This window comes from Carassius gibelio, chromosome A14 (assembly GCF_023724105.1).
Source record: "Carassius gibelio isolate Cgi1373 ecotype wild population from Czech Republic chromosome A14, carGib1.2-hapl.c, whole genome shotgun sequence".
In the NCBI taxonomy this organism is placed as follows: Eukaryota; Metazoa; Chordata; class Actinopteri; order Cypriniformes; family Cyprinidae; genus Carassius; species Carassius gibelio.
In genome coordinates, this window is record NC_068384.1 from 13,503,736 (window position 1) to 13,514,773 (window position 11,038).

The window sequence follows — 11,038 nt, forward strand, 5'->3', positions numbered from 1 at the left end:
TTAAAAGATAGGAATCTTGAATTCAGTTTTGGTCAAATCCATCCTTATAAAATAGAAAACAGAAGGCCGAGACTTTTCAAAAACATTTAAAATACACTTTTGAACAGTGGTTTACTTTACATAGCTTGCAATACTTCAAGCTCAAAATTGAAAGGAAATTCTAAATGAGAAATCTCAATTTGAAATAATTTTACCAGACTCTTTCTGTTAAGGAAGGCCTGGCTTATTTTCGTCCTCTAAGTATGCCGGAATCCAGCGAAAGAGATAGCAGATACACGATTAAGACATCTCACTCTAATCTTACGGTTCATCCTCAGCTTGTTCCCGCTGTCTTGATGAATTCTGTCAAAGATTTCCTGCTGGACCTCTCAATCACCAGTGAACTCAGAACTCAGTTTAAAAATACAGCAGAAACACATATCCCCCCATTTGCCACTACTGGGGAGTCACAACTCACACTGCTTTTGTTTAAACAAATTTTTCTGATGTAGAGATGTAAATCAATTCACTTCCAAAACCTTGAAACGATTAAAATAATAATAATAATAAGCTGGTCAATGCAACTTTGAAACAGTCATTAAGGTTTGCAGTGTATTATCATATTCATTCTACTCATTCAAGCTACTCAATGTCATTACATTTCTAAATTATAATGACAGTGTGAAATCCAAGCCAGACAGAGTTATATGCATTTTTTACCAATGCATCTCAGACCTCTAGCCTAAGAATGTCATACTGTACGTACTGGAGTGTAAATCAAGCACACAACGAAGAAGTTAGCTAAATAGTTATTTTAATGATACACGGGAGGAAAAGGGCACGTCCAAACACAAATCCAAAGCATGGTTTCAAACATTATATTATATTAAAAACAGACAAAACAAAACAGAACTGAACAGACAGGATTTAAAAAGGCATGGAAAGCAGTCAGAGGGATGGAAACAGGTGGGGATTAATCAATTAACAAAACGAGGTACGGAACATGAACAAATAGGGATAACACAAAAGGAACATAAGTCCATGACTGTGACAAAGATACACTGATAGAGATTACAAATATACATTCTATGAACATCAAAGGATTCTTAAAATCTGTACAGCTCTAAATTACACTAATAAAAGTGAGAACATTTTGGAAGCTGATATGTTTCTACTGAATGTAAACTATCTATATAAAGATCTATGTGTGCTTTGAATATGACATATACGAATAATGAATAGGCCTACTAATGAGATAAAGTTGCTAATTTTTACCACAATTCTCACAATGTACAATTAACTGTTACCTTTTTTTGGGCTGCAGAAGCTCATACTGTTTCAAAAATTAATCATATCCTGTCTAGGTACAGAAAAAAAAACATTAATCTGTTTAGATAATAATCAATCATCTTTACGCCCCATTAAGCTCACAAAGATCTTTAAATGTTTCTTAAACACTTTCTTGATTTAAACAAAATGGTCTTACTTACTAAGATTTAGGCTTTGATACATATTTCATCAAAACTATCTTAAATTCTAACTGTTAATACCACTTCAAGAGTATTAGATGAGTGAGACATCTTATTTAACTTTCTCATTATGTTTCATTAAGAAGATCTATTTTAAAATTTATAATGCATTATTCATCTGCCCCTTTCTATGAACTACTGCACACTCAAGCATACCTGAATAACAATGTGAATAGTTTTGTAAATGTTTAAGCACTGAATTTGCATATACTTAATTACATAATTCCTATGATGTATTTTTTTTTATCCATGTAGGGCTATTCATATGCAAAACATGAATACTGAATGAAGATATAATACACTTTTATATGTAACAAGATATACTTCAAAAGGCTCTTCATGCAGTGCAATGAAGAAGCTTAAACAGATGTCTTACTCATCTAGAACTGATGATAGAGATAATTCATAGTGTTTCTAGATTATTGTTAAGAGCGATAATTCATATTTTTTCTAGATTATTGTTAAGAGCGATAATTCATATTGTTTCTAGATTATTGTTAAGAGCGATCAGATGTGTTTAAAATGATAATTTTCACAAAAATAAATAATTTTTTGATCGTGGATGGATGGATAGATAGATTGATGATAGATCAATTGATCGATCAGGAAACGCAGATCATTATTTCCTCAATGCTTTTTCATTACGTTTCAGTGCAGAAAATGTATCACAGTAAATGCAATCACATGCCTGGAGGGAACTGATGGGGAGTGACCAAGGTTATGGGGTCTGCTGAGATACTAATCAATTATTACATTAGCACATTCATCTGTTAAAGCTGAATACACACTTTGCTCTTGGCTTATCATTATGGCACCCTCATAGACCACCCACAGTCCTTTCAGAGACTGGTTGATGGATATTGCATGCAAAACTGAAATGCGCTTGTGAAAACTGTAAGTTTCAATGAGACTGGAAACAAAAAATGTATAAAAGGAATTGTCTTTTTAAAAAAAAGGAAGAAGAAGAAGAGTGTTTGTGAAGAGGAACCTATCACTGGATTGGGGAAAGTTTCAGGTTGCTAAAAAAGGGTTAGGGTTGTACTTCAGTGTGACACAAAATTTGTCCCATTTAATATGCCAACCTCCCAACCCCACAAAATGACAAGATTGTGCGACAGCTAATGCAGCCAACCTTTAACCCATTTTATTTAATGGTACCTTGGTTAAAAAATACAGTTTTATAATGAAATTGTAAATTACTTATAAATAATGACTCTGTAATTGGTTTGTAATGAATGGACACCGAATCAATGGACATTGAATCAATGCACACTGCATTCAGCATTTTCAACCAACCAAACAAAATGGATAAGATAGATTTTCATCTTGTGCATTGCTAAAACAAAACAAAAGTGACACATTCAGCATACAAGAATTAATGATAATTTTCTCACTGAATCCTTTAACCGATTTATCAGAGACTAAAGTATTTTCAGCAGTTGCCTGGAGTCACATATCCAACTGTGCATCAAGACCTTGTTGATGTGCTGTTCTTTTAAACTGGAAGACCATTAATCATATACTGAGATGGCTGATACTTGCTATAAAAGAAAACCTCTTTAAAATAACCAGTTGTTACTCATGACAAGAAATGAAGACATTTTGAGACATTCAATTCTCAGAATTTTTTTTCTATGGGAAAATACTTAATTCTCCAGATTCCCCAAAGTATCAAAGCAATGTAAGGGATTTTAAAATGAGTTGTACCATTCAAACTCAATGAATAGCATTTTAGGAAAAGCATCTGAGACAAAGTTGACACTTAAACATAAGTACAACTAACAACTACATTTTTTCTCATGCTATGAATGAGAAACTGAAGTATTAAAATGTTCTATTGAGTATTGCTAAACTCAAAAGCAAAAATTACTGTATAAAATACACCATAACTTGCTGAAGGTACTTGGGGTCTAATAAAATGCTGGGATGACAAATCAGTTTGTTAGCTTGCAAGATTAATGTAATGCTTTGTTTATGTGGTATTGAAAAACTCATAATCAGAAGAAAGCCTTGTGCGATATTCTAGATTCACTGGATTACTAAGAGAGAATCTAACCTCCAAATAATACAGTCCCAGTCTTATCTGCAGCTAACAAAACAAACACAATTGAATCACTTAAATTCACAAAATATACATGAAATACGTTTTCCACAAGAATAAAGGCTACATAAAAGTCAATATAGGCTCCAAAAAAACAAAATACTCTGAGATGAGGAAAAAAGCTGATATGGAGACAAAAGATGATTTCGAATACTGTAGACTTAACCCGCCATCATTATGGATGACTGTCTGTGGTGCATTGCTCTACATCAGTTTCTAAAATTCATATGATGCCAAATCAAAGCTACACACCATTAACGATAACAAATTGTATATATGTCCACAGACAGACGCTCTGTTTCTGAGAGACTCAGATTTTACAATCTGACAAAGCTCTTGAGGTTCAAAGCATCCATGGCAAAAATGACAAATAGCTTTCTTTGTGGCGTCACCCATAATCAAAATGTGTCCATATCCCTGTCTTCCATCCTCATGAGAGAGTGGATGAGAGAGAGACAGAATGAGATTGACTGCAGGTGGGCCCGCATCTCCACTTTCGCTTTATATAGAGATTCAATTGTTTATCCAAAACTACATTATCTATCAAATAAAGGCACTTTTCTTTCTCTTTCTAGTTTAAAAAAATACTTTTATCATCTTTTGAGAGCTCAAGTACAGCTTATCATTTAGTTCCCTTAGCCTTTTATCTATATCCAACTTTTCACTGAACAGCGAGAGCAAGCGTCTTCAAGCCAGTGCTAAGCCTGGATAATTCAAGCCTATTGTTTACAGTGATATCCAACAGTGACCTTTCTGGCCCTGAAAAGGCTTTGATAACTCAGTTATGAAAAACAGAATGCGATCAGAAAGGTGAGAGTGGATTCTCATACATACACAATACCAATCTCGGGGATTTGAAAAAGCATTAGAGGATCTCTCACTTCCTGTCTGTCCTGTTCTGCTTGACTCAACACAGAGGTCTAAGCAAATGTCTTAAGATATTATGTACACTCTGACATTTCCCTTGGTCCTGACCTTTTACAGTCTGGTGCCAACACAACGCCTCTTAATCTCCCCCCTTTCTCCATTGTACAAAGGGTGCAGGAGCAAGTAAGACTAGGTTAAACGCTGTGCCCGTCACTGTAGGGGCCAAATGGTGACACTAAAGATTGAGTTTGATACAGTTACTATGACAGATGCTGAGTGGCTGGGCATGCCCTGTTTCTGACAACTATGACATTATCAAAACTGCCTACATAACCACTAGGGCCATTGCAACACATAGTGACATTGCTTGAGTAGATGATTACTGAGGAACCAATGGAAAATTACCACTTCTATGCAAAGTAGACAACACTGTTACCAAGTCAAGGAATGCTATTTGATTTTGGGGTGGGAGGATAATTGCAACTTAATTGGTTCTTCATATGTACTTTCTCACCAGATACCTCTGAGACTATTAAAAGATAACCCTTGGGGGGAAAATTCCATTGGGGCTTGTGACTGGAGTCACAATGATAAGCCAAGCTGTTTAACTGCTAGGCTTTCCCTTACTGAGGGAGATGGATAAGAAGGCAAATTAAATATGACAATTTGTACAGATGCAAATGGCACAAATCTTTGTTTCAATTTGACTTATTATGCATTATAATTACTATCCAGAAGTGGAGGCGAAGTCAACTGACATGGTTGCACATCACACAGTCATAGAATGAAGAAAAGAGAGAGAGGTGGAGAAAAGGAACAGAAATAGTCCGAATCTGGAAGGAAGAAGCCGAGCACATTGTTCAAAAGATGAAATGCAAAACATAATAAAAGATAAAAAAAAAAAAAAAATAAAGATAGGAGATGAGAAATATTTAAAGAATAACAGATGACAGGGAAAAAGCAAAACAAGGGCAATATACCTTAAATCTTGTTTTATTGCTGCATGCTCTAAATATCTCTGGATATTTCATTTCAAACTGCAGAAGCTGGACATCTATATGTCTAAACCGGACATCCATGTACATGCTTTATGCATCACAGCAAACACTACAAATCCATTCGGAAGTAACACAAGCTGCTAGTGTACATCAGAAATAGTACAGTCATGGCCGAAAGTTTTGCTTAAGCTGGTGTAGTGTTTATTCATATTGTTTCTAGATTATTGTGTAGAGTGATGCATTTTAAATAATTGCTAAAAGCTTCATTGGCCAAAAAATGAATAAATGTCACTGCTTTTTGATCCTGAAACAAAAGTCCCAGCTAACATTAATTGACTAATCATATCAGCAGCACATGTGAAAGTGTGAATGAGTACTAGTCAGGTGAAATCAAGAGCAAGAGCAGAATGATTACTATGAAAGGAGGGAAGAAGCACTTCCACTTACTGTGTTCTTGTTAGCAATTGTTGCCTCTAAAGAAACACATGCAGCCCTCATTGCTTTGCATCAAAATGGCCTCACATGCAAGGAAATTGCTACAAAGAATATTGCACTTGAAAGAACCATTTACTGGATCATCAGGAACTTCAAGGAGAGAGGTTCAACTGCAGTAAAAAAGTCTTCAGGACGTCCCAGAGTGTCAGAAAGCACCAGGACTGGCTCCTCCTAAAGAGTCAGCTACAGAATCATGTCTCCAGCAGTACAGAGCTTGCTAAGGAATGGCAGCAGGTTGGTGTGAGAGCATCTGCACACACAGTGAGGCCAAGACTTTTGGACAACAGCCTGGTGTAAAGAAGGGCAGCAAAGAAGCCAATCCTCTGCAAGAAAAATTTCAAGGACAGACTGAATTTCTGCAGGAAGTGCATGGGTTGGACAGCAGAAGACTGGTGCAAAGTTATTTTCTCTAATGAAGCTCCTGGAAAATCTATTGTTTGGAGAAGAAAAGGTGACCGCTACCGTGAGTCCTGTGACGTGCCATCAGTGAGGTATCCTGAGACCATCAATGTGTGAGGTTACATTTCTACCAAGGGAGTGGGCTCTCTCATAATTCTGCCCAAAAACCCTACCAGGAATAAAAATGTTTATCAAAAATTCCTGCAAGAGCAACTTCTTCCAATGATACATGAGCAATTTGGTGATGATCAGTGCGTTTTCCATTTTCCAGCATGATGGAGCACCATGTAACAAAGCAAGAATTCTAGAAGTGGCTCAAAGATCATTACATTGAAATCTTGGATCCGTGGCCAGGAAAATCTCCGGATCTCAATCCCACAGAGAAACTGTGGTCACTCCTCAATGGAAAAATAGATAAGCAGAATTGTAATCAACTCCGAAAACTAAAAAGGCCAGAATGGATTGCCATCAGTCAGGATTAGGCCCAGAAGCTAATATCTAGCATGCCAGAGTGAATTGCAGAGGTTAAGAAGAACAAGGGTCAACACTGTAAATATTGACTTACCAATAAAGGCCTCTAAAACTTATGATATGCTTATCATTGTTTTCATTTTACTATAGAAACTTATGGAAGAAAAATGTACAAATACTGAAGCAGCAAACTTCGCAAAACACAAAATATGTCACTGCCAAAACTTTTGGCTATGACTGTACATGGCATGTTTACGGATTATGGGTTCTTATTGCTTTTTTTACACATCACACCACTCACATCCGATATAGACAGGGTGTTTTATCACCATGCTGGGAAAGCTGCTCAATCAATCAGCTCAATCATTTACCAAAAATAAACATCTATTTAAACTGTCTGTATGGTGTTAAGAAACAAATCTGCATCATTCGGTGTAAATATTGGTGTTGCCAGTGTAAAATCAGCTTTGGGTAAGAAAATCTATGCTCAACACCAATGGATTACAGTACAAAGTAAATAGATAAATTTTGCACACAAGGGGAAATGACAAGAGATAGACATAAAAGAATCGGAACTAACCACAATTCTCCTCATCTGCCTGATTCCCACAGTCATCCACGCCATTGCAGTGAAGTAGCTGAGGAAGACAGGTACTGAGGTTTCCACAGGGGAAGTATCCCAGCGGGCAGTGAGCCCGATCCTCTGATACGTTAAACATGGTCAGCACCACTTCAGAAGAGACAAAGACAAAGAGCAGAGAGAAACTGAGCATTATAAATACAGTCTCAGGTTACTGAGAGGTGATGTGCCTTTTTCACAAATACAAATTTGTATTTTAACTAATTCACAATTACATGTTAAACCATGTTAACTTAAAACTGCATTTTTCTTGTGTTAATTATTAATTAAAATATATCCCCGGACACTGTACTGTTTTATAAGACGCTTTCAAAGAAATCACAGTATAGCCTATGTAACGGAAGGTTAAATAATATTTAACTACAACCGGTGTCCTCTGTATAAAAACAATATCAGACATGCATGATGAGAAGAAAAGAGTTTTTGCTTAATTACACATGCATGAATGTAATCAAAGAGTAGGATATTTACTGCCAGCTTCCTGCAACGCAGTGTTTTGATTACTAGCTGGCTGAATTATAAACAACAAAGTGCAGATGTGCGTACGATTAAAAGTAAGATATTCATTTCACAGTGTAAAAAGCTTCAGTGATTTAAATGGGAGTTTTTGAGAGTGCCAGAAATCTGGCTAGACTAAAGTGAAATTGTTCTTTGATAATGTAAATGTTATTTGCTCTCTGTAAAATGAAAATGTTAGTAACTTACAATATTGTTATTAGATTCACATTAAATTCAAAGTCAGTCAAATATAATCTGCATCAGAATCGATTTTACCGGGACATTGCCTATTGACATGAAGACATAAATTCAAGTGCTTTATCAGATATGTACCAATGTTTCATCCTTGTTTTTGATTTGTTTTATGTCAAAGCACTCTGTCGTGTGTTTTTTGTGTTTTCGGAGAGTTTTCTCATGCAAATGTGTTATTTTGTGTTTGCATTCATGACAGACTTTACTTTCACTTTATTTTCGTTCATATTTCCAAAGAAATGAAATTGTTAAGTAGTAGTTCAAAAGACTACTTATTGGTTTAATACGGGACAGTTTGAACCAATCTGGGCACGGGGATGGGACTAAGCGTCAACAATCATTTCTGGCTCAGAGGAAAGAAAGCATTGGTTATTTTTAGCAGGCGGCTGTCTCGGTCTTTGAGGGTTAAATAAAAAGTCTTGTAAAAAAGTTTTTATGTGTAGTTAGTAGATTACACTGCTTTGCACATCGCCCATCATATAACAATCCGGTGCAAAACTCATTTACTTACATTTACTTATGTTTGAGAATCGAGATATTTCCTGCCATAGCCTAGTTAACACGTTTTGAAATATTATGAATAAAAAGGGAAAAAAAAAAATCAGTTATACAGTGCTATTGTGTCTGCGGTGTCACATGACCAGCATGATGCTGAGCCAGCAACCCCCCCACTCGTCCCCCCCTCAAAAATCATGAGTGCATGACGCTCCTGACTCATATTACTGCAAGTCATTCTCAAGGCAATCTATAGATCTATGAATAAACAGCCCAAAAGAAGAAATAGTTGTGTGTCAACATGAAGAATTGCCATAGTGTAGCAAAAGCTTGGGGGCAGACGGTGCAGTGCGATTTATCAGACAGTAGCTCTTTCTTTTTTTCTTTCTTTTTTTCTGAATGGGTGCGAAGACCTAAGCTCCAGGTTAATTTATACAACAGAGAGAAATACCTTTGAATTTTTATATTACATAATTTTGAAATGTAAAACCCCTTTATTGTAGTAAGTTGAGTTTCTATAGTTAAACCTAATCAATACAACCATGATGCACTACATAGCCTTCAGGTCTAAACTGTTCCTTTCTGCCCTGTTAAGTTCATTTGTTATCCAAGCAGTAAAAATCTATAAATATCGTTCTTAAAGGATCTGAATCTCATTGCAGCTGTTTATGTTGGATCAAGTTTACCTGCTTTTGAGTGCCACATATGACAAATCTTATACCATTAATAAACCGGAGAACACAGACTACACAGAAACAATAAATTTAAGACATAAACTATGTTGTTATTATTATGGGCACTATACAGTCAATGCCACATGTTATGGAATTTGTTTTTGTACTAAATTCAAGATATTTCCGATCCCCTATCTCCTCCCCCAAACAAACTTTTTTTTTTTTTTTTTTACTTTTTAATTAAAACATTGTTTAGTATTTTTATCCAGCTGTTTTCCTTGTGGTGACCATTGGCTGGTTCCCGCAATGTTTGCAAAACTTGACACACTCACTCTCACACACTACACAGTCCAAACCAATGTTATACGAAATTTGTGCATGCAAGAAAGGAAAACATGGGGTGTGATTTAAAACCTCCAAAGCTGCCTACCCTACCTAGACAGCATCACAGGAGTCTTCACTGAATTTGCCTTGGTAGCACTATAGAATTTGAGATGCAGCCTTGACGTTGCCCTATAATTTCTTTAAGATTGAATTTTGATATCTGAGTGTAGCTATGTTATTGCCTACCTTGTCCATCCCCCTTCAAATTGATATAGCCTACTTTAATCACTTTATACCGGAAAGCAGACTCCTTCATAAGCCAATTAATTTATAATTATGAAATCAAAGTAAAGGTTTAGTAGAGGATGGTATGCAAGTGTTATTACTATATAATATTCTTTTTCATACTGGCCTTATTAAACAAACGTTTCAATAGCGTTTCAGTGCCCAGATAAAAGTGAAATAACGGTAGTCAGTGCGCTAAATACTGTATATACGTACGCAAACAGAAATTTCGCTTTTGCGCGAGGAGGTAACCATAGCAACAGCGGTATTATCTCCTCATTATTGTAGATTAACATATCACTAAATCTTTAAGATAAAATGTATAAACTCTTTGCCAAGACGAATTGATTGCAAAGAAAATCACGGGGAAAAAATCAGATCCCTTGAAAGTCACACATGGCTAAAAGGATGATAGCAAACTAAATGTAATAATTATCCACCAATAATCAACAATCTATCAAAAGCAACGAAAAAAAAAACATCAGTTTCCTCATGGGCCAAAAGATTATTTAAAACTATTTTTGAAATGAAAAGCAAGTCAAAGATGTTTAAACTGTTAACGGTAAAGTGATCCGAGTTTGTTAAAAAAAAAAAGAAACAAATCAGACCACTTTCTCTGACATCATGAATGAAGGAAACACAAGGTGAAGCACAATAACTCACCCGACACTCCGCACATCAGGATGCTGGCGATGTGAACTTGCATGGTAACGGCGACGGAAGATGTGATGTCAACAACAGCTGAAACCTCTGCGCGCGCGGTCAGATTCCCCTGGCTGATTAAAAAAAAGACTTATTTAGTTCCTTGTTGCCAGCCTCCTCTAACAAATTGAAAGAAAGTTGCGTGCGGATGATAGGATACGAACAGGTCCGACTAATCCGCGGAGATGCTCGGTGCGCTCCTTTGCGCGCACGGATCGAGTAGAGAGCGCAGAGAGCGCACACACATGCACAACGCACAGACACCTGGGGGAGGGACTTTGAAATGAAAAACATCACTTTTCTTCAAATCGACCAACACATGTTGGGGT

At 36.3% G+C, this 11,038-nt stretch overlaps 1 protein-coding gene across 1 annotated transcript in view; it reads right to left on the minus strand.

Annotated features, from left to right (window-relative positions):
- The window catches only part of LOC128027126 (relaxin receptor 1-like), a 40,188-nt gene extending 29,475 nt beyond the window's left edge, over positions 1–10,713 (minus strand). The window contains exons 1-2 of the mRNA XM_052614433.1: positions 10,671–10,713; positions 7,420–7,569 (exon numbers count right to left, since the gene is read on the minus strand). Of these exons, the coding sequence (XP_052470393.1) occupies positions 7,420–7,569; positions 10,671–10,713 (193 nt within the window). The remainder of the gene's footprint in view (positions 1–7,419; positions 7,570–10,670) is intronic.
- Positions 10,714–11,038: the final 325 nt, after the last annotated feature.